This window comes from Thunnus maccoyii, chromosome 2 (genome assembly GCF_910596095.1).
Source record: "Thunnus maccoyii chromosome 2, fThuMac1.1, whole genome shotgun sequence".
In the NCBI taxonomy this organism is placed as follows: domain Eukaryota; kingdom Metazoa; phylum Chordata; class Actinopteri; order Scombriformes; family Scombridae; genus Thunnus; species Thunnus maccoyii.
The window spans coordinates 3,708,383-3,732,517 of record NC_056534.1 but is presented as its reverse complement, the minus strand read 5'-3'; the positions used below and the strand labels follow the sequence as shown (position 1 = coordinate 3,732,517).

The 24,135-nt window shown below is 40.1% G+C and overlaps 2 protein-coding genes across 5 annotated transcripts; both read left to right on the top strand.

The window, feature by feature from the left end:
• Nucleotides 1-8,100: 8,100 nt before the first annotated feature.
• On the top strand, nt 8,101-13,255 carry LOC121913622 (N-acetyllactosaminide beta-1,3-N-acetylglucosaminyltransferase 2-like). The gene is made up of 2 exons (XM_042436359.1): nt 8,101-8,189; nt 10,774-13,255. Exon 2 carries the CDS (start codon nt 10,774-10,776, stop codon nt 11,995-11,997), a length of 1,224 nt encoding a protein of 407 aa, XP_042292293.1. The 5' UTR covers nt 8,101-8,189; the 3' UTR covers nt 11,998-13,255.
• Nucleotides 13,256-14,792: 1,537 nt separating this feature from the next.
• On the top strand, nt 14,793-24,135 carry zgc:66455 (uncharacterized protein LOC393502 homolog). 4 transcript variants are annotated; one of them, XM_042436348.1, is made up of 10 exons: nt 14,793-14,996; nt 15,094-15,124; nt 16,206-16,823; nt 17,502-17,984; nt 19,729-19,770; nt 20,557-20,657; nt 20,831-20,892; nt 21,769-21,935; nt 23,010-23,165; nt 23,651-23,760. In XM_042436348.1, the coding sequence occupies exons 1-10, from the start codon at nt 14,907-14,909 to the stop codon at nt 23,662-23,664; spliced, it is 1,764 nt and encodes a 587-aa protein (XP_042292282.1). In that variant the 5' UTR covers nt 14,793-14,906; the 3' UTR covers nt 23,665-23,760. The 4 variants fall into 4 exon arrangements, with proteins under 4 accessions (XP_042292282.1, XP_042292273.1, XP_042292263.1 ...); XM_042436329.1 differs by having other exon boundaries at nt 14,794-14,996; nt 16,206-16,819; nt 17,498-17,984; nt 23,590-24,135; XM_042436320.1 differs by having other exon boundaries at nt 14,794-14,996; nt 23,590-24,135.

Genomic DNA, 24,135 nt, shown 5'->3' with positions numbered 1-24,135 from the left:
TGAAATTTCGCTTGTCCAATCTGAATGGACCTTAATACCTGTTGCATGCTTCACATCAGGTCCATTTTAGCAGCCATAAACGCTAGCATAAGCATCAGATGTTTACATTAGCATGCTAACATGCTAAATGTTACATCCAGTAATTGTTAAAGGATTTATTTGGCAATTTTCTATATTTTTCTTATTGTCAAGAAATCTCATGGAACTAATCTACTAGCAAGTACTGTGTGTGTATCTAAAGCCTGATAAATCTTATTCCTCTGTACTATAGACCTCCGTTGTTGTCCAAAAACACGTCAGTGAGTCACACCGCTGCACTGGGTGAGATGTTCCTTCATCATGAAGAGTTTGGTCATGTTAGTTTGTTTAGAAACTGCTCCAAAGAGTAAAAATATGTGATTCTGTTTATAGCTTTTCTAGCTTGTTGCGCTACATGTCACAACCTCCTGACTTTGTACTGACGTTCTTTGAGAAATTTACAATGCAGAGAGGTTGCATTACGTAGCACAACATGCTAGTGAAGCTCTGTACACAGAACAGCATAGTTCCTATTACGCAGTAGCGTCTGCTGAACTAGGAACGTCTCTCCTGAGAGTTACTATCTTACCGCTGTTTTTACTCTTTGGAGACGTTTCTAAACAAGCAACGACATCCACCGTCTTCAGGGACGAAGGAACATGTCACCCAGTGCAGCGGTGTAGCTTATTTACATGATTTTAATGATTTTTGGGCAACAACGGAGGTCTACGGCACAGAGGAGTAAGATATATCAGGCTTTGGATACACACACACACACACACAACAGTTGTTAGTACAATGAATTCATTGTTGGTTGGGTCTGCAATAAGAAAAATATAGAATATCACCAGACACATCCTTTAACATGCAAGTGAACACTGAAGTGAATTTTAGCTTTTAGCGCAAAGCATAATCCACTTTATTGATTCTGTATTTCTCTGTCACCCTCCTTCAATGCTAGCTTACTAATGTAATGCTAACATTAGTATGTTAATATAATGAATAATAATGAATGTTAGAATGTTACTCAATCATTTAAATCTTTATTTATCCCTGTAGTTCTAATTATACACAACAGTTAGCCCCCAGAACAACATATATCTCATATATTTTGAGATGTCCTTCAATGGCCACCATACAGAGGATAAACAGTATAGTGGCAGTTTGGAGGGTCCTGTCCCTTTAAAACACTTGTGTCAAACTTAGCTTCATGGTGCTTACTCGTGTTTTTCTCTCCTGACTAGATCCCTGCTTGTGTTGTATCAGCGCTCAGATGTACGTCGCTTTAGATGAAAGCGTCTGCTAAATGAAATTGTAATGAAACTCCAGTCCAAGCCCACCTGGTGTTGGGTAGATATACAGATCAAGCATGGCTCATTAATTCTTTAGAGGAACAAAAACCTGCAGGGCATAGACATCTAGAGTTTTACACCACATGTGCAAAGTGTGGCTTTACAGTTTACCTCACTTAAACAAACAGTAGAAAGTAATGAACAACAGTTTCTAGACATTTATGCTGATGGCTGGATTTTTTTTTTTAAACATAATTTAAAACATGACATGAAACCAGTACTGAAAACCAGACTTTATTCTCTACTAACCCTCCAAACTTCATGGATTTTGATGAGATATTTTATGTGTTTGTCTTCAGGGAGAAAGCTACATAAACTTCAGAGATCAATGACCGACGATATCATCTGACCCGCAATAAACAGCTGATGTCGGCTTGATAAATGAACTTTTAAGTCAATAAAGTTTGGACTCGATTTTATGAGACTTTTTCTGAGTCATCTGTGGTACTAAAACAATAGTGTCAGTTTAATTGATTGATTGACATCAATACAACAATAATCTTTCTTAAGCCCTATGGAATAAAACAGGATATACAGAGGATAAAGTCTACGAGGTGGTTAATAATTTCAGATCTCGCAGGGTAAAGCTTCAAGGTGTGTTTCTGTTTGTCCGCTTTGAAGCTTTTATTGGCGAGTTTTAGAAGTTGAGAATTGAAAAGCAAACATGATATCAAAAAAAAAAACTGCTAAAAAGTGTAAATGTCAAGACTTTGAGCCACATGTTGAAACATTTCATCACTTTCACTATTAATCATGGTTGTGTAAAGTCTGCTTGTAGTTTTTGAGAACAGTTAGTTGGCCTGATGGCAGATGGGTTTATGAATTGATCTTCCTCTTGATTTATGAACTAGATTCACACCTTGTTAAGCTGCCGGTTTCAGTCCAGGATCAAACTTTCAAATATGATTTTCACTCTGAATACAACTGAAGCTGAAACTAAAGTTTATCCGAGGCAGCGATTACTCTGCAGGTTTAATGCTTAAATCTAATTTATTCTTTTTTTATTAGACTTCACAATCGTTTTTCAGTGTGACTCATACACTGATACAGGTCTGAATGAGACGTGCTTCCTAATTGAATAAGTGAGTAATGAGAAAGACGTCGTATTTATTAAAGTGATGCAGAAGTAAAGAAACGTCGGAGGTACACGTAGTTCATTCATTTACACACATAAAAGACCATTTAAAATACAAATATGACACAGATCAATGGCAGTGGCCAATCTGTACCTGACCAACAATATCCGATACCACAAAGACACATATTATGTCACAAGTGCATTTATCAGTATACACAAGGTAAATTAAGCATTTCTTGTATTGTGGCTGTTTGTTTCACATACAGATAATCTAACATGTATTCCTGAAGGCATTAGTTACTGAATAATATATAATAATGAGGGTGAATGATGGATGAGAGACAAATCACTAATTATGGCTCTTTGTGGAGCTGTGGTGGACAGTTCTGTTCAGATTGATGCTCCTGAGATCTGAGCAGGAATTAATAAAACATAAAAGTTTTTATTTACTTTTTTATTTCATGGAAAGTGCAAATATGTAACAGCAACATATGTATATAATACTCTTCCAGTATTTTAATAAGTAAAAAGTAAAGTTTAAAGAGTACGCCACTGATTTAGCGTTGCACTCATTGACTGTATATAAAGATGGACGTAGCGAGGTGTGACGTCACCCGTGGGTTTTATTGGAGCCGGTTTGAAGCTCAGAGTTGGTGCCAGGACCTTCCAGATAAGGAATGCGGCGTCACGGGTTCATCGTCTTAGTGACTATCTTTCATGCTGTTCATCTGCCTGATCATTAACTCTCCTGTCATCGCATATCCTGCCACACCCGTCTGCCCTGCAATCACCTCGTTCCCTTCACCTGAGTTTCCTCACCCATTAGACTCATCAGTCACTCCTCATATACTGGTCCACATTCTCATGCTCCTTGCCAAGTTGACTAATGTGTTTGCCTAGCTGTCCTTTATCTCTCTGTCTGCTCACCTGTTACCTGATATCCTGCCTGTTTCCCGGTCTTGAGATTTGCCTAGTCTCTTGGATTTGTCTGCCTGGTTTGTGACCCCTGCTTGTTTTTTGGACTGATTAAAGATTACTGGACTCTGCTCCTGTCTCTGAGGTCGTGCTTTTTGGTTCTGAGGTTCTGAGTCGTTACATGCGGGGTGTTGCCTCTCACGCTGTGGAAACCATGGATGTATTATAAGAGCTGGATACGGGACTAAAAATGGCGCCCATTCAGTCCTATAGGAATTGCTCACCTGGCGCATACGCCAAAAAAAGTTTCTAGCTTCCGGGTTTGTTTCCGCTTTGTGCGGCCCACTTAATATGCGCAGTAGTGTTTCCCCCGCTAGCCCCGCCCGCGAGCTCCCGCTCGGCCCATAGACTTTACATTGTGATGACGTCACAGATTTTTAAATCACTTTTCTCAGCTCAAGGAAAGTTTTACAAACATAAAACCTTCATGGATCAGAAGTTCATAACAGAAAGAGTCATAATTGATGCTGTTTGCAGTTTGAGGCGTCCTGTCAACAGTTTTACAGGCAGTCAGAGGGGGGATTTTTTGCTGCAATACCGCGAGTGGCCACCGGGAAAAATTGTCTGCAAGGCTGAGCCGCGGCGCCCTATCCAGCTGTTATGATACATCCATGATGGAAACACACCCCACTACCTCGGACCCAAGCTAACGCTAGCTTACTGGGAACACCAAGCGCTGCACACTTAGGCTAACGTTAGCTAACTAACAGGGCGGGTATCGTTATCAAGTAACATTAAACTTAGTGAAATATTGAGACAGTAGTCTGACTCAGTGCAAGTCCTGGAGCAAACTGTCAATAACAGCTGTCAATCAACACCCACAGCAGACATCAAAGCTACTAAAAGTCTTCAAATCTTATTAACGGAGCAATAATTTCCAAAATCACCAACAGCACACTTATTAGAGGGCCTGAATTTAGAGATTGAGACCATAATGACACATTGAAAAAAAAGATTGACTTAGTATTTCTAGAGAGAAGTTGAGGCTTTTTGAATGGGAGTCAGTTGGAGCATCTAGTGGCTGTCGGCGGCACTTTAAGGTACTTCAACCTCAAGACGTGGTAGCTGCTGCTTGGTTGAACTCTCTTAACCTTGTAGGACTCAGGATGGATAGTTTCATTCCCTTCATTGCTTGAGTTGTATTGTGGGTAATGTAGGAACTTGGGGTTTGACAACAAGAAGAATTTTTGAAAAACACAGATGTGTAAAATCAATGTTTCCCTTTTAAATGCAGCCAAACATTTGATGCAGATGCAGTGTTTTTTCATCACATCTTGTTTGGTCTCATTCATCCCAGAACCAGCTGAGCTGTTAAACAGCAGCTGGTGTCATGTGGGCATCGCTGCCCGACATCGACCAGATTTCCCCCCACGAGTTATTTTTAGGATGAATCAGAGAGTTTGAGGATGAGATTAGGGGAGGGGAGCCTGAGAGGTTAGAGCTTAAACATCTCAGTTACATTAATCTCAGTGTTATAGCTGTAATTATGTGGCTTCTGTCCAGCTGCACCACAGATGATTAAACAAGAGTTGGGTTATATACACGTCCAGACTGAGAGGAAGTCAAGACTTAAACTAAAACTACCAAGCTTTAAATCTTAACAGTTTGTTTTGGATGTGAAAAAGTCATGTGAACTGTTCCACTGCTGGGAGTCATAATTGTATATAAATATAATATAAATATTAAACCCTATCATGTAGTTTTTCTTGGAAGGACAGTCTTGTTCCTGCACATGCTCAGTAGCGTCTGCCTTACACAGAACTACTCTCTAGAGAAAACATGATCACTGTTTTAAGATTTTTGAGCTGTTTCTTAAGAAACTCATTTTTTGTGTGGCTCATTTTTAACGATTAGTGTTTTTAATCATTTTTAGAGAACAACGGAGGTCTACGGCACAGAGGAATACTTACTTAATACTTAATAAGTAAGTAGATCAGTTCCCTGTTGGCTTGGAGCTGCACATGAGATTTGTTGATAATAAGAAAAATACAGAAAATTGTCAGCTTTATCCTTTAAAAGTTAAGGATGGAGTGAAAAGGTTGGCAGCTGGTGCCCCAAGTTTACTTTAGCCCAGGGCCCCAAAATCACTAAAACCGCCCCTGAAACAGTCACAGGACATAACCGACGACTGAAGCTCCTGTTCGACCCGAGGGAGGAGTCACTCGTACAGGAAGGACGCCCTTACTCCCGTCCTCCTCCACTCCGATGTCCATTTCGGAGATTTTGGGGACTAACGAGTCAGATTTCACGGAGTTCATATTGTATATGAGGATTACGCGCGTCTAGATCTCCCAAAACGCGCCGCCTGAAAGATGACGCAGGTGGTTATCGATCCAGGCAGAGAGGCGGCAGCCTGTTGATCAGCTCTGGACTCCACTGTCATTTCACAACCAGGACTGAGGAGCCAATTGGAAAAGGTTTGTTAAAATGAACTCACTGTCTGAACATGACGGTGTGTTTTTTGTGACGCTAATGAGGAGAATTAACAGCCTTGTCAAAGTTTAAAAACCTCTGTTCAGGTTCATTTTATAGTCTTGATAACACATGCGTGGTATTCCTTATTACAGCATACTCAGGATGACTTTAACTGAATTTTGTCTATATAATAAAATATGAAGCTGCCAGGAACCCAAATTACAAGAGAAAAAACAATGAAATGAAAATATCATTAAAGAACTGTGAAAGGTTGGAAGAAATATATTTTATTTTCATGATTGATTAAAAATGTAATAATCGTTTTGGTCTTTTTTTTGTAATCAGGCCACAAATTTGCTGGATTTACTAATCAAATGTGACGATTTTCTGCTTTTTTTGGTCATAAGTGACAGTAAACTGAATAAAAAAAAGTAAAAAAGAAATTAAGAAAAGTATGAAGATGCCAGGAACCCAAATTACATTTTTACCAGTTATCCTTGTATAAAACAGTTCAAGGTTGTAAAAAAATTTTTAAAAAATTATTATTTTCATTATCAATTAAAAATGTGATACTTCCTCAGAGCCCAAGGTGACGTCTGATCAATAGTCTTAAATCCAAAGGAATACAGTTCACCATCATGTACGACACGGAAAAACTTCAAATCCTCACATTGTGGAGTTTGTCATCAGTTCACACCTGTTCCTATTCAAATAAAAAATAAATACCAGAAGCTGCAACTAGCAAATCAGTCGCAGGTCAACTAATCAATTAATCACTGCAGTTCTAATACTGTTACACAACCCATACACAATACAGCAGAAAAACATAAGAATTACAACTATAATACAGTCTATTAACATGTAACGTTATTTTTATCCCTGTTGTGCCTTTTTTATTTAAAGTATTTGTTTAACTGAGATGACAGGGATCCTGAGGAGGGTCCTACTGTATCACCTGATCTTGAGGCTCCTGGGTTAAAATCTCATTAAAGACTTCCATCATTTCAGTTTGGTGCTTCCTTTTAGCACATTCCTTAATAATTAGTGTTAAATAAAATTACCCCACAGCCTATCTGGAGCCAGTTAGTACCCCAGCTAAAAGGGGAACAGGAGATTAATCAGGACCCAGCAGTTCCCTTTTTTTACACAGAAACAATAGACCTTTTTTTTCACAGGAGACATGTTGGTCAGTCAAAGCAGGAAAAGCTGGAACTGATAATCAAATATCCATGAAGCTCATGCATTCTACCGTGGTCATGCATATTCGGGAAAAAGCTAAAAGGGACTGAAGTGTTTTTTCCTGCTTTGACGTGTTAAATATCTGCTGTGAAAAAGAAACAAATCAGCTGTGAACTAGATTTTTGTGGATCATTTTAACAGTTACAGACTCCGACTGAATGAAAGCAGCTTTTCTTCAGTGTCAGACTGTTGAAACTGAACTCCAGTTGTATCTATTAGAGCTGCAACGATGAGTCAATTAATCAATCAATAGAAAATGAACTATTTTGATAATCAAATAATCATTTTAGTCATTTTTTAAAGCAAACATGCCAAATGGACTGATGGTTGGACAATAAAGACATTAAAAGACGTCATCTTTGACTCTTGGAAATTCACTGTTTTGACATTTTATAGACAAAACAATTCATAGATTAATTGAGGAAATAATCAGCAGATTAATCGATAATGAAAGTAATTCTAGTTTCAGCCCTAAAAAAGTAAAAGTATATTGACCTGTTTATTTTTCCCCCAAAAAATAGCAAAGTTTATGTTAACTTAAGATCCTTTTGTGGTTCGGATTGCTCTGAAAATTCTCTCTTTTAATTATGACTGAAAATAACATTAACAGTCGTCCAGATCAAGACATGAACACACCTGACAGGACTCAGCCTCTGCTCGGCTATAAAGTCACTTATCACTCTGTACATACTATCATTTATAATAGCAGGCAGTAAATTACACTTGACCTTAAATGAACTCTTTTTTATTCATCTTTGACATGAAGCAGGTGCTGCTCTGCCGGGTAGAAACAGGCCTGTTCATATGCTTATTATAGACACTCAGGAAAAAGCATTTAGACTTAATTTGTCCTGGAGATGATACTGTACCGTGATGTCATAATCCTCTGCAGCTTAAAACAACTCGAGTACCCCCAGATTATTACAACACCTGAGTGATATATTGTTCTCGGTTTCCTCCTGTGTGTGTCTGATTCCAGATGGCCCTGGAAACAACCGCCTGCTTCCTCTCGGAGACGTCCTCCTCCACCCTGCAGCTCATCCATATGAGGCCAGCAGAGGTCCCGGTTTCCACCAGAACAGACTGACAAATCATCTCGCCGCCACTCACGGGTACGTACAGTAATACTGTTCATGATGAGGCGTCCTGATGGGAAAATGGTTCCTGAAAACTGAGGAAGTTTTAGATATATGGAATCCATCTTTTAGCTTAATTGACTGGACGGCCTGGGAACATCTGTTGGATACTGGACATGGTCGCCCCATAGAAGATGTTGTTTGGCACTGGAAAACTTTAAAAGGGATGTTAAGGAAGCAGGTCAGAAGGCAGGAGTCTGTGCAGAAACAGAAATATGAATGAAAAAGAGGCAAAAAATCAAACAAAAATAACTTCAGATGAAGCAAAACAAATTCAAATATTCAAGCCCTTGCTGAACAAGTTGACACAATGCTGATTAAGCCTATCACCACCAGATAAATCTCTCTGTATTTTACATCATAGAAAGTTTTTAAATCTGGTGTCGGTGGCGCCAGATGAACGCATAGAGCATGCACACTAGAGACCACCGGGTAGCCCTTTGTTAACTTAAATGAGGATAAGATAATAATTTAATTGTGCAACTCTTCTAGACTTCTAAACTTTCCAATTGTTATCGGACTGAATGGATCAAATTCTGATACTGAAACGAGTCATTGCGAGGGTTTTATGACGCTCAAAACAATTTATTCACCGTTTTACAGCAGCAACAGTATTGACAGAAGAGGCTACAGCGGAGCCTGTGACGTCAACACGTGTCAACAGTGTTTTTGTAATTACTCTCACTGCCAGAAGGGGGAGACAGAAGTCCGACACTGCAGGTTTAACTTACTAATGTAAAACATGACATCTACCCATCCATTTAATTCTTAAATGAATTAAAAAATATAAAGAACTTATAGGCCTGTGTTTCCACTGTGCAAGAGTGACTGACCCCTGCCAGAGACATTACTATGGGCCCAGGTGTGAAATAGAACAATGAGATGCATTGGATAGCTTTTAATTTGATAACTTATCATATAAGATGGCTGCAGTAACCTTTCACTTTTTCTAATTTTATTGAATTTTTTTCCTTTTTTGCGTGTATAATGTTTTTTTTTCCTTTCTAGGTATGAACATGGGTGGATATATATGACTGAAAAGCTCTAAATAAAATATATTTTTTTAAAAAAACAGAATAATAGAGGAATGAGGAACTGTACCTCTTATTTTTCCACTCCACGTTATATCATTGAAGGTAAATTAAATATTAGAAACCAGTATAGTATAAGTGCAGCCTCCAAAAATGACCTTAAAGTTGAATCAGCCCGTCTCTAAAACAGTTTCAACAAAAACAGAACATCATAACCTTCATGTATTAGTCTGCATTAGTTTTAGCCAGATGGAGCTAATAAGTATTGCAGTGGTTACTGCAGTAATGTAATAATATCCAGATGAAGTCTGACCTCAGGTTTTTCCTGAAGGCTGATAGAAGTTTTTGGGGGTTTCTTTGTAGGCTAATAGAGACTATTCTTAGATGTTAAAAACAAGACTAAAAGCCAACACCCAATGTAACGTTAAACTAGTGACATGAAAACTGTCAGAACCATGGAGACCTAATTTACATCTTATCAAGGAGAGCATAAAGGGACACACTGATCAAAACAAACAGTTTCCTGTATGATTACAATGTTTTGAATTTCTGTGGCCAAACTCACTTTCTTGTGTCCCAGTGAGTAGAAACCAAAGCAATATTTGCTTTTTTTATTTCTTAGAGAAAAAAATGAACATATTTAATTTAAAAAACATGTATGTTACCTGAGCAGCACTGAGTAAAGAGCAGCAACAATGATCGATTAGTTGCCCACCAACTATTTTTATAATCATTTGAGTCATTTTTTAAGAAAAATAATTTAAAAATTCTCTGATTTCAGCTTCTCAAATGTGAATATTTATATCTATGGACTTAAAGATGTCCTCTCGGGCTTTGGGAAACCTTGACAGATATTTATCACAATTTTCTGACATTGTCTGGATCAAACAACTAATCAATTAATCAAGAAAACAATCAACAGATTAATCGATCGTAAAAATAATCGTTAGTTGCAGCCCTAACTGAGCAACATATCTGAATTACTAAGATTAACTGCAGTTTGTTTCCCATATTGTAAATCTAGTGACATCAAGTGGCGTAACTGTTAATTTCAACAGTGTCCTGTAACATGTTTGTGCCTTTTTTTTTTTGGTCTGTGCAGACAGTAAACAATGACAGGGACACAGACTGTTGCCAGTAAACTTGCGTCATGTGCACGGCTGAATTGGAAACGTGTGATTCCTGTCCGTCATTGCTGAAGGGAGAGGCGGAGGGAATGAGGAAAAAAATGTTCATGGGCCCATTCCTGCAGGATTAGGGATGAAAATGCGGCCTAGTATGCAGCCGGTCTGAGCTCTGAAACCAAACGAGGGTGAAATCAAGCTTCCCATTGACGTGTTGTACCAGATTCTTCCTCTGTTCTAGTTGCTAAAGGCTTAAGGGTCGACCTAGCTGTCTCTATGTTTCCAAATGTTCCTTTATATCCTGGCTTTGTTGTAAGTCTGCCTATTGGGGCCATGATACTCAAAACTTTAGCCTGTTTGTTGTTGGTTTTCAGTGATTTTCTTTACTTGTCGTCCTGGGTGTAGATGCAGAGGGGAGGCAACATGCCTGTGACCTGCAGGAAAGGGAGGTTGCTCTGCATTATGATGATGCTCAACATCTTCTTCTGCGTCCTGTTGGGCGTGTCGTGGAACCTCGGGCGTGCCAAAAGTGGACACCAGAAGATTCGAGTCCCATCCAAGAGGTTTTGGCGCCAACAGATACTGAGCGAATCCTTCTGGAACAAGGAGCAGCAGCGCCTGGACTTCATTCACAACCCCATCGTTAACTCTGTGCTCTCTGGCGACTCCCTCGTCGAGCTGCCGGATTGGCTGAATGACACCGGGCCACTCAAGCCCTGTGAACCAGACTACAGAGTCTCTGCACAAATCATGGACTACAACATCTTACCGCAGCACCTTCAGGATTTCCTTTTGCACATGCGCTGCAGGACTTACCCCATGCTGATCAATCAGCCCCACCTGTGCGATGAAAAACCTTTTCTGCTGCTGGTGGTCAAATCGCTGGTCCCGCACTTTGAGCGGCGGCAGGCTATCCGTGAAACATGGGGGCGGGCGGGTGTTTTAGCCAATCAGACTGTGGCAACGGTGTTCCTGCTAGGCAACACTATGTCCATAGACCACTTCCCAGACCTGCTAGGGATGCTGGGCCACGAGGCGGAGCTTCACAGAGACCTCCTCCAGTGGGACTACAGGGACACTTTCTTCAACCTCACCCTGAAGGAGATCCTCTTCCTGGAATGGTTTAGCCAACACTGTCCCCAAGCTCAGTACGTCCTCAAGGGCGACGATGATGTCTTTGTCAACACCTTAAGGATTATTGATCTCCTGGAACGTCTACCAAAGACCAAGGCCAAGGATCTGTTCATGGGTGATGTTATCAGCAACGCCTTCCCGTACAGAGACCGGAAACTCAAGTATTTTATCCCAGAAAGTGTATTTGTGGGACTGTACCCGCCTTATGCCGGGGGCGGAGGATATTTGTACTCTGGAGATTTAGCACTTCGTCTTTATAACGCATCCCAGCAGGTGGTCTTGTATCCCATTGATGATGTCTATACAGGAATGTGTCTGAAGAAGCTGGGCCTGGTCCCTGAGAAGCACAAAGGCTTCAAGACATTTGACATTGAAGAGAGGTACAGAGTCAACCCCTGCGCCTACAGGAGTCTGATGCTGGTTCACAAACGGACGCCGCAGGAGATGTTGACGATCTGGCAGTGGATTATCCAACCTGACCTGGACTGCCAGTGAACACCTTCACTCATTTCTGTTGAACACTTGCTTGCACTGTTGAATTTGTAAAACATTTTCAACACCTTTTTTTTAATTATGTTAAATCCTCAAGTCCAAGCTTTGTATTAGTATTTCAAAGTCATCAAAAGAATTTAACAGTGTCTTCAAGTTGACTTGAAAGCTGTTGGTGAATGACTTCTCAGAAACTTTTTACATCTGCTGCATAAAGGGCAAACATGATCCCTCTATAATGTTAGCATGACAGAATGTGTGTAAACTTCAGTTAAAACCATCTTGCATGCAGGCTAACTGTAAAACCTTTGTCATATTAGCATGCTAATGTTTAGCATGTAATACCGTGTAAGATGGTAGGTAACATTTGGGAAGATTCCCATGTTTAAGACTTACGAACATCATTGGACAGCTGAAGAAGAACAATATATGATTGTGGAGTTGATCTTGTAGGAGCAAAAATACTTTACACTGATAATATACTGTAGCTCTCTATCCATAAATTATGGGTTTAATTACTATTAATGTAAAACATTTTTCACATCACAGCAGAAAAAAAGGTTCCTCAAGTATTTTCCACTGACTTTTGTAAACACCTTCAAGCTACAACACTCAATTCGCTAGCTAGAGTGCTTCGTTATACAGATTCAAACTGTTTTTATAACAAACCTGGTATTAGCATTATGTTTGGTATCTTTTTATTCTGGTCTCAATATGAGGACACTGTTATTCAGTCAGCCTTGGAAATTTAGAAACACAAGTAATTAATTTTTCATCCTTCTTTCAGTTAAAGCAGTGGTCAACAGAGCTTTGCTGCGCTCACAAAGGTCAGCGCAGCTCAGGTCAAAGTTCAATAAATTCAAAATGTCAGAGCACCATGGACCAGGGCTGCTGCAACACACAAACACAGTAAAAGAGGAGACGCACAAAAGCTGTTTTTCCGCAATAATGTGAATCCTGTTTTAGGCTGACATGAGGCATCCCTCGTTTGTTTTGTCTGCCACTTCTGTATTTCTGAGCGTTAGCTTGGGTGTTTGCGTGAAATGTATTGACAAGTACGAAACTCACAATAACCCCTATATGCTTGATATGTTATGTTACATGCTAATTCTAGCATGGAAAACATGCTATAAAACATGCTATAAAGCTTTGTATGCATACAATTAATATTAATGTAGGAATTTAATGGACAGGTGCACAATTTTTCAACAGTCAGGAGCCCAAATGAACATTAAACATGTTTTTCTTGCTGTAATCATTCCTCCTTTTCATACTGACCATTAGAAGATCCCTTCATAATGACCTTACAATGGAAGTGATGGGGGACAAAATCCACAGTCCTCCTTCTGTGCAAAAATGTATTTAAAAGTTTATCTGAAGCTAATATGAAGCTTCTGGGAAACACTGTCTGAGGAAACACAAAGAGGGAATTTGATGCTAAAAAGACTGTAAATGTGTCAGATATCCACTTGATATGACTAACTCAGACTGCTGAAGCTGAATATAAGCTTCACATCTACTTTTAAATGACTGTGTGGACACATTGTGGATTTTGGCCTCCATCACTTCCATTGAAAGCACATTTGAAGGATCTTTTAATATCCAGTATGAACAGGAGGAATGATTACAGCGAGGAAAACCTCTTTCACTGTTCATATGGACACCTGACTACTTGTTTAAGACAGACTTAATTGTGAACCCGTCCTTTAAGTTTTAGAGATATCCCGTCATGTCGTCACTAAAGTAATTAGGATTCATCCTTTAAGTGTCATGAATGTCAATCAGTTTTCATGGCAGTCCATGCAATAGTAGATGCCATCCCTTGAGCCACACTGCTATACAGTTAGTAGCTTTAAGTATCATCATTATCATGTGCATAATGGAATTATTTGCTGCGTATTTTTAATGTTTACAGCTCTTTCAGTACTAATGTATGTAAAGGTCGGTCGAAACAGAGCCAGAGAGGTCAGAGCTGAAATCACATTTAGTAAAAACAATGACATTTTACTTCACAAAAATGAAACAATATGAGCAAAAGACACACAAGCCTGGAGATAACTTTTGATCTTTAAACACTGACTGTTTCTGTGCAGAACCCAAGATAAGATGAACAGATTTCCATAGATTTTCTTTATTGAATTTTCACGATAATTTTGATATGCTTTGTGTACATTGTCTTTAACATCTCAACTTTAATGCTGCTGCTGTTGCCGGGCATTTATCTTGTGTATTTGTATCTGTATATACAGTATATGTGTGTAATTAAATGAGCAATAAAGTGAGTTACATGCTCACATGAAACAGATTTATCAGGGTCGACTTATGAGTGAGGACTGAGTCATGTCCTTTTTTCTGTTGTTTGTTAATATTGTTTCAGTTATTACAAGTTTTTTTTCACAAGGAAAATAAAAAATTGATTCTATTTTTGAGTCTTTTTTTTTTAAATATTTTTTTCCTAATTTAAAACACCTGTAGTTGCATTTGTATGAAATTTAGCAGACACATATAATGCAAGATGTGCTTTTAGATATTTCTTTTATATTACTCCTTCACTTCTACATAACAATTATCTTTTCTTCTTTCTTTTGCACACACACAAAGAATATCTGTGTAATTAGTGAATTTACAAAAAAAGAAAAAACCTTCAAAAATGTGAAAACATGCTATTTCCACTCTTACAAATGGATGTAGGGATGCAGGATGCAAAGACTGAATGTAAAATACAACACTGACCCCTGCTGGACAAACCTGATAGCAACAGCAACCAGCAAAGGAAACTCAATCAACGAATTGATGAATTTCACCTGCTCAGACAGGAAAAGGAAACAGGAGTTTGAACTGAAGCTATGAGGGTCAAGTAGACTGCATTTTTTCAAAGATTTAAATAGTTTAATAGACAAACATTTGATTGAAAAATGCCACAAACGAACAGCTTTACCTTAAAAAGTGTGCTGCTCATATTCCTACTCATATTTGGTATATTTTGGAAACACTGTAACGCACAGGTAAGCTGCCATCCTCCCTGAAAAATCTGCTTGTTTTGTGTTAATATTTTAAAAATGGTTTAACATATTTCTGTCTGTTGCTTTCTTGTGTCTGTAGGTGAACGGAGAGGAAGTCAACAAGTCTCCAGGTCAGTCTAACAGCTTTACTGTCCACCTTTGTGCGTTTGAAAATAAACAGTCAGCCTCAGGATTATGGTATTTATGGATTATTAATTGAAAAAAACAGGAATCTTTAGTGACAGCATTGATAATAATAGATTATATTTTCAGAAAAGCATTACTTAAAATGAAGGTCCTCCAATCCTCATCTTCATTGTTCATTAGGGTGTTTAAGTCTGGATAAACTCCTCTCATAATTAGTAGTGATATTAAGTTTAGGGCAGTTTAATCTAATTTAATGAGAAAAATGTTCATCAGATGTAAAAAAGTTTTAGTTTTTGTGCACATTACAGGTAAATTTGGCTGTGAAATCACAACAATTGGTGTATTTTAGAGAACTTTGTTGTGTCACTACTGAAGGTTTCATCTGTTTCCTTGATACCAAGTAAAGTTGTACATTGACTTTCATGTTAAGTTAAAAGACACTGGTTTAAATTAATAAGTAATGCATTAAGTTCTCCTTTTATTGCATTAGGTTAGATTGTTTATATTATACTGGTTTACAATGTAAAATCACCGTGGTGGACTTATTTCAGTTTAAGTGGCTTTATTCTCCTCACCTTAAAGCAAATCAAGCACATTGTTCAATCTGTTATGGTTAAATCATTTTTCTATTGTTTATGTGTAATTTTCTTGCTTTTAATCATGTGCATAACTAAACTAGATCTCACATTTCCTGTCTGTACTCGATGCTTTCCCACTTTTTTGTACCATTTGTCTTGTGAAACTCCTTGGTTCATAGTGAATACGTGCTTTTTAGAGGATACACTAAATCTGATCTTTTTCTTCTTGTCAACAAATACAATGAAGCAACCAAACCCAACAATGAACTGATCCTATTAACAAGTATTGTGTGTTTGTATCCAAAGCCTGCTTCCAGAAACACCAAATATGGATTCATCCACCACTGAAAATAGCAGGGCAAAGGTTATAAATGAACCTAAAAACTGAAGATGCTTTGTAAAATGGTTGATGTATATAATAATAAACACCACTTATATGTAAAATACCTGGTATGTTTCTCTAAAGTTTGGCCTTATTCTTCCTCAGATGAACATGGAGCGGACGACGGTGCTTTCTTCGCCCTGCGGAGCTGCCACCAGCGGCTGAACGGCGACAACGGCGAGTTTTTCTCCCCGGACTACCTCTGCTCCAATCCGCCTCTGTGGTGCAACTGGACTGTCCAGGTGGATCCTGGGAAGCGGATCCATCTCCACCTGGAGGACTTGACCCCCGATGAGGCCTGCCACCTCAAACAGGACCAGATCCACGTGGATGAACCCGCCAGCCATGTGGGGAGTCACAAGGTCCTGCAGAAGTGCTGGCAAGAGGCCAAATACACCTCGTCCTCCAACACTCTGTATGTAGTGCTGCTGATTGGTGGTTGGCCCAGCCTACCTTATAGGGGCTTTTATGGTCGCTACCAGGCGTTTGGACCGCCAGTGGTTTACAACCCGCAGGAAGGCTTCACAGAGAAAGACAAGACGTCAGAAACTTCTCATGAACTATTAGACTTCAGTGAGTTTGGACCAGTGACGGCTGGTGAACAGATGGAGTCAGGTTTGCTGGAGCATCTGTCACCAGTAAATTCTGATCTAATGTATGATTATTATGATCAACCTGCCACCATGACGGCTGGGCTGCTGGGAGACACAGACACTGAGGTGGGTGGACACTGGAGTGCTTTACTCTTCCAACTAAGCTTAGCTCACCGTCATAATAGAGACAGCTGTTTAGTTATGCTTCCTAGCAGTGCTGAGCAGGTAAAATGTCAGAAAAGCAGGCTTGTGACCCTTGAGTCCCTCCAAACCAATTAAAAACTGAAACTATACACTCACTGAGCACTTTATTAGGAACACCTCTGTAATCGAATGCAATCCAATACAACAGCTCTGCCATAAATTCTATGTTTGTGTTCCTTATATTCTGTCCACCCCAAAATACGAGGACCACTTCTCAGTATAATGCACTTCAGTACACCACCATCCTCTACGACCTCAATAATAAACATGAAGTAGAATAATCACCTTTCTGACAATGGCAGCAAAAACTGAAAGTGTATAAGCTTCGTAAAATTAGACATTATGGCAGAGCTGTTGTACTGGATTATATTAGATTGCACAGGTGTACCTAATAAAGTGCTTGGGAAGTATTTTGCACTTTCTAATAACAATTTTTTGCATTATTGAGTTTGTTTAATTCAATTTGATGGAATTATTACTGAGATTGTACAACATGTACATCATCAATAATAAATGACATCATGCAGTGTGATTCTGGCTTTTTGTTCTTCTGCTTGTGAATAACAAACTATTTTGAAATTCCTCTTCATCTTCACTCAGGTAGGGGAAAACTACCATCTAGCCTCAAAGAACTACAGCCATGTCTACCCGTTCACAGCGATGCCCACAGTGCCAGGATCCACACAGGGGACCTCCCGATCAGGAAGAGGTGCCGCCCAAACCCCTTCAGACCAGTCTGACCCTGCCGTCCATCCTGCGTCTCTACAGGAGCAACATGACAGTCCGAGCCTTCACCCCAACCCCTCCCCTCACACCCCAACAGCAATAGGAAGGAATGCAGAGGTAGCTTCGACCCTTCCACAAGAAGAAGCTGCTGTTCCTGGTAACACAAGTCTGCAGAGCCGGTCAGAAGAGGAGAAGTCTGCTGAGGGCTCTGGACGAGCTGCAGAGGGTGAAAACAGGACGGAGGTCAGCCAGGCCTCAGACCAGCATCCCTCAGCCTCTGAAGCACCAGAGCCAGAGGAGACCGAGCAGATTCATCCTCACCCCAACATGGTGGAGCCGCTGTCAGACCACAGAGGGAACTGTGAGTACATTTAGCTTTGTCTTTATAGTATGTACAGACACACCATCACCCGGGTGGTCATTGTTCTCGGAATAAGCTTAACCTTTCCAAATTTTGTTTCAGTGTGTTTTCTTAATGTTGATTTGATCACTCTGAGAAGCCTTACATTAAAGGAAAATTCTGGTATTTTTGGGCTATGGGTCATGCTAACTTTGTACTCGACTTCTGCTGTGTGCAGCACTCTGTGTTCCCAGTAAGCTAGTGTTAGCTTGGGTCTGAGGTAGCAGGGCGTGTTTCCAGAGCATGAAAGCCAAAACCCTGCACTCCTTATTTGGGAGGTCCTGGCTCCAAATGAGATGAACTCTGGGCTTCAAACTGGCTCCAATGCAAACTAACCGGTGACATCACACCTCGCTACATCCATCTTTATACACAGGATAGGCCTCAGAGACAATCATTTTAAATTATTTATATAAAACTGAAATTAATTTCGCTCTGCATGCCCTGATATACTGTATTTTACCATGAATCCGTGTTTCCTGAACACGGAGCCAGGACCTTCGAAACAAGGAGTGCAGGTTGTTGCCTTTCACGGTCTGGAACCTCGCTAGCTTGGACCCAAGCTAACGCTAGCTTATTGGGAACACTGAGCACTGCACACTTGGGCCAACTTTAGCTATTTTAGCTAAATTGTGCTAAGGACAGGTATTGTAATCAAGTAACATTAAACTTATTGAAGTATTACGACAATAGTCTGACTCAGTGTGAGTCCCGGAGCCAGGGAGAGCCAACTGTCAATCACAGCTGTCAATCAACACCAACATGGCAGACATCAAAGCTACTATAAGTCTTCAAATCTTATGAACAGAGCGATATTTTCCAAAATGACCACCAGCACACTTATTAGAGGGCCTGAATTTAGAGATTGAGAGTATTTCTCAAGAGATTTTTGGTCAGTTGGAGCATCTAGCGGCCGTCGGTGACACGTCAAGGTACTTCTGCACTGGCTTCAGATTCAACATGTGGTAGATGCAGCTTTCTCTTAGCCTGATTGAAAGTACAAAGAGAATAGTCCTCTGAATTAGCTAACTGCATAGGGATCTACTACTTTGGTCAGCCGACAACAGCCAAACTATCTGCCAATGTTGGTAGTTGTGGTTTTGACAGTTTGCGGTTGCTGGGGGAGTTACGTAGTGTAACTGTTTCTCTACAAACAACATCGTCCCACAACTTCTGTGCAGCATCGCTGATCAGTGAGCAGAGGTTTTGGTTTTAGTCTCAATGGTAGCATGTAACCCCCCCCCCTTAAAACTATCATTGTTTTTACATCTCAGTTTGTGTATAAATTAAACAAATATGATACAACTTGTTATTTAATGAGCTTTTAAGGTGTAATTAAGTTTATTTTAGAACTTTCCCCCCCTGCTTCCAGTCTTTATGCTAAGCTAGGCTAACCACATCCTGACTCCAGCTCCATAAGTATACTGAACACACAGACAAGACTGATATCAATCTTCTCAGCTCACTCTTGTAAAAAAAAAACAAAAAAAAACGGGGTATCTTCCAAATGTTGTGCTATTTCTTTATGTTGATTCAGGGCAGTGACACACATAACTTCTGGAAGTTAATTATCAGCAGTGTTTTGAACTGATTTGTTCCAGATAATTGTTTCTGTGGGAGATGACCTCAAACTTCGCACCAATTAACACACACTTATCATTTACTGTTTTTTAAATTGTTTGACTTTTGTGTTTCTCTGATGCAGTGAACGTTAGAAATCATTCTGAAATCCCACTTCTTCCTGGTGGTGAGTATTGGACTACACAGGAATGATAACACTACAAACGTGTGTTACTTTTCAACACATCACATCACGTATTGTATACATATTCTATACCAAACTAGACACACATTTGTTTTCTAATATTGGTATCAAATCTAATTTTATTTATTTTATGTTTTACTTAACGAAAAGTCAGATGAATTTAAGTGCACGGTGTCAACTACCAGCAGATTTATTATAAAGATGTTGGGTGCTGCACATAGACTGCATAAAAATATGGACGTCATTACCGTGACGTCACCCGTTGGTTTCTGAAGAGTGGTTTTGAAGCTCAAAGTGAGCCGCTGCAGCCGTCGCCATCTTGGCAGTGCGTGACGCCGCCTTACTCCCAGCCAATCAAAAATGGGCAAAGAGGCGGGCCGAATGGCTGAAACAAGCCACCTAGCGGCTGGCAGACCTGTCACTCAAAGCAGCCATGTCCTTCATTATGCATAACTTTACGGCTTAATAAAACTTAAACGGGTGAGTTATAAAAAAATTCACCCCCCGTACAGTTGTCATGGAAGGAGAAATTAGCTACAGAGACCAAAACCGTTGGGCATTTGAACATGGGGGTCTATGGGGATTGACTCGCTTTTGAAGCCTCAAGTGGCCATTCAAGGAACTGCAGTTTTTGGCACTTCCTCATTGGCTTCATTTTGCAGCCCCAGAGGTTGCCGCTTGGTGCTGCAGCTTGCTTTTACATTATTGTACTGTTGACACTTTGTTTTGGTACTTTGACATCACAGTCATGATTCTGGTCCCTGACAGATCACCTGTTTGAAGCGGCTGTTGAGGTGAATTTCAGTGCGGATTTGGAGGAGTCCTGGGACGACCTGGCCAAGTCACTGCTGATGTCAGTAAAGGCTTTGGTATGTTGACAAAAAGCAAAGACGTTAAAGGTGTAGCACGTAGAGTTTTTGGTGAGATTATTAGAAAGAAACAAGATCATTACAGAGCGCACTGACAGCTTCTGCACAATATATAAAATACTGTATCTGAAGAGGTTGTGAAGGTCAACAAACCATTTCTTGTGTTTCTGCAGATCAGTAAGCAGCTGGAAGCTCTGCATACACCGCTGTCCATTTCTCCTAAAAGAATAAAAAGGTTGGTACACAACAGCCTCACAAAATCTCTGTGTTTGAATAAACTTGAAATTGATAAGAAGCACAGAGTGATTAAACTGTGGAGGAGGAAGTAATTAAAGTCCACTGAAACAAATGAAAGTCAGGTTGTACAACTCATCTTCCATACTGTTTCTTTCCCTGAATGTTTTCACCTTCACTGGGTAAATCTTAAGTCCCTTAATTGCATCCACGTTTCCTTCACTTACGTTTTTCTTTGCGTCTTAGTTCCCTTCACTGAAGATGTGTGAGGACAAATACAAGAAGAAAAGAATTGGAAAAACATGTTTTTAGTAAAATGAGGCGTCTTTTTCACTCAAAAAGTCTCTTAAAAAGTCAGTTCAAGCATAAATGTTTAGGTAAAAAGTGGAATTCATCAAAATGGTCAATATATCACAGCGTCATCAGCAGGTGGAGTTTAACAGGAAGTGAACATCTGCAAAAACAACTAACAAGGTGTTTGGCAACGCAAGACTCAACTATCACAAGTACAAATTATGATTAAAATGAGAAGTTGAATGTAAATATCGAATAAACATACAAACCATAAAAAGTAAATAAGAATAACAAACAAAATGTTCAACTCTAATAATAGTAAGAAGGACAAACATCAAATAAAGCATAATAAATGAGTTTGTGGGTAAAAGGAATCTATGAGTCCAGCTGTTTTATGGATTTATTATTTTTAAGAGGCGAGTAAGGAATCTGTTTCTACTAAGAAATGAATTTTGCCGCTAGAACACAGAAGTTAATCACGTGTCCAAGTTTTTGACGCTGTGTGTCAGTCGTCACAGAGATGGATCTGTTGAGCTCAGCAGCTGTTAGTTAACTGATATTTCCGGTGGTCGTGTGTGTGCAGGTTGAGTGCAGGAGTGCTGTACATCCTCTGGCTGCAGATCAGTCAGGGGCCCGGCGGTCCGCGGGTCCACCGGGCCGTCCACTCCACGATACAGAGCCTCATCGCCACCGGCTTCGGCCTCAGAGGAAACCACGAGAAGGCCGTCGTGATATCGGTGTCGACTGCAGGTACAGCAGCGAACAAACACTCAGAAACAGAGTAGAAACGTTACTGCAACATGGAGGATTTTCATTTATGAATCACGCTGCCCGCAGACAGTAAGATGTGTTTACACCTCGCAGCTTGAAAATGTGAATGTAAATGAAATTTGACCAAATCGTAAGAACATATTTTCTTCATTGGAGTGAGAACTGGTCGCTGGAACGTTAATCACACGAAGAGGAATCAATAATGAGGACACTGTAAGATGTAAATGATGAACACTAGACCAGAGTTGTAATGAGTAGTCGATTAATCGATTAGTTGATTGACAGAAAATTAATCGTCAGCTATTTTGCTAATTGATTTATTGTTTTGAGTCATTCTTTTTTATGAATAAATGCTAAATTTCTCTGGTTCCAGCTTCCTAATGTGATTATTTTCTGGTTTCTTTATAATTGTAAACATATTATCTTTGATAAATGTGATCATCATTATCAACATTTTTCACTGTTTTGACATTTTAGACCAAACGACTAATTGATTAATCAAGAAAATAACTGAAAGATTAATCAATAATGAAAATAAATGCCAGGTGCAGCTTTACATCAGACATAAACTACTGTTGTAGTGTACTGTGTTAGTAGCCTGAACACGCTGTTTATCACTACTGACTGTTAGAGTCTACATGTTATGATTATTAGCTATTATTATTATTATTATGAAATGTTTTTTTTGGAGAGTTTTAACTAAACTTACACCTTTATGATTAATGTCCAAAGCATCAAGGTCAAAATAAACTGGGAAGAAATTTATTCTGCACCTCACAGTTCAGGACTTGTGAGGGGAAAATGTAAAGTGCTTTACAAACGGTCATAATGTGGTGCTGTCAGCGTGAAAAATTCATCAGTTTTTCCTCATTGCACAGCAAAGTTTCCAGTGTCATTAAAATCTGCTGAGTAGTTTTTGAGATATTCTGGTATCTAACAGGAACAAAACCTCCTTGGTGAAGGTTAAAACATGATGTCTGTAAAGGTCAAAAACATCAAATTGTAATAATCTGTGTTATCAGCTCTCTCTCCTTGTATGTGTGTGTGTTTCAGATGTGAATGAGTGTGGGACTCAGGTGGTTCTGTGTGACGTTAACGCAGACTGTGTGAACCGGTTCGGTTCATACTCGTGCCACTGCAAACCAGGCTTCCAGGACGAGTCCCGCCTGGGTTCGGGGGGAACCGTCTGCGTGGACGTAAAGACGACAGGTACACGTGTGTCACCCTGACAGAGAAAATACAGCTGAAGTTTACAGTCGGGTTGCAGCTACGCGAGTGAAATGCAAGCTCATACACCAGCTGTGTGGACACTGACAGTTTATTGATTTAAAACAAGAGCATAACTGTTAGATGAGTCCTGCTTGAAATGGAAAAGCTGAACATTTAAAATGCCTTTTTATATACAACCACTGGGGGACGCCAAAGTCAAGAATTTTAAAGTCCTACACATAGTGGGTTTAAAGCACAGTAAAAGATGGCAGTGCTGATCTGTATAAAATATGGTATTGATGATGTCACCCATTGGTTTCTGACATTTGAAGCCTACAGATGTTCTCAGCCAAGTAGACCAGAAAACAAAAATCTGAAACCTTGCAGAATAAAAAGCCTCTGACTTCCTGTTGTTTGCCTGCAGGTTGCAGCTCAGGCCTGTCTGCTGAGACTAAAGGCGTCTACGTGCTTTTCTTCCTGCTCAGCTCCCTCATCCTGATGCTGCTGGTGGCGGCCGGCATGTTGTACCGCCGTCACCACCGGGGGGCGTTCTCGGTTCGCTGTCACAGCTGCAGCAGCATCATCTCTCCTCCTGACCCCAACAACCCCAACAACAACAACAACCACCACCACCACTATCGTGATGACAGCTACTCCAGCCCCGCTGACTCTGACCTGCCCCCGCCGCCCCCGCCTGCCCGGGGCCCCAGGGAGGGTTGGCCCCAGGTGAAGGAGCGCTGCCCGGCCGTGGATCTGCCGCTGCTGCGCTTCAGCCCGCTACTGCCACCGGACGGCTACATGGAGCCACAGGAGGGAGGGAAGATGTGACGAGACGGCGGACTGAGAACCACGATGCTCCGCAGCATCTTAACTCTTCACTCATTGTATTTTTGTTTCTCCTTGTGTCAGAATGTCTGATACTGTCGTCCACTGTTGTAATCTGTTGAATTAAAGTCACAATGAAACAGCA

Coding starts and splice junctions, on each gene's coding strand:
- zgc:66455 (XM_042436329.1), top strand. CDS start 14,907: ATGCCACAAACGAACAGCTTTACCTTAAAAAGTGTGCTGCTCATATTC. Junction 14,997..15,093: donor GGAAACACTGTAACGCACAG/GTAAGCTGCCAT, acceptor TTGTGTCTGTAG/GTGAACGGAGAGGAAGTCAA. Junction 16,820..17,497: donor TGGGAGACACAGACACTGAG/GTGGGTGGACAC, acceptor ATCTTCACTCAG/GTAGGGGAAAACTACCATCT.
- LOC121913622 (XM_042436359.1), top strand. CDS start 10,774: ATGCAGAGGGGAGGCAACATGCCTGTGACCTGCAGGAAAGGGAGGTTG.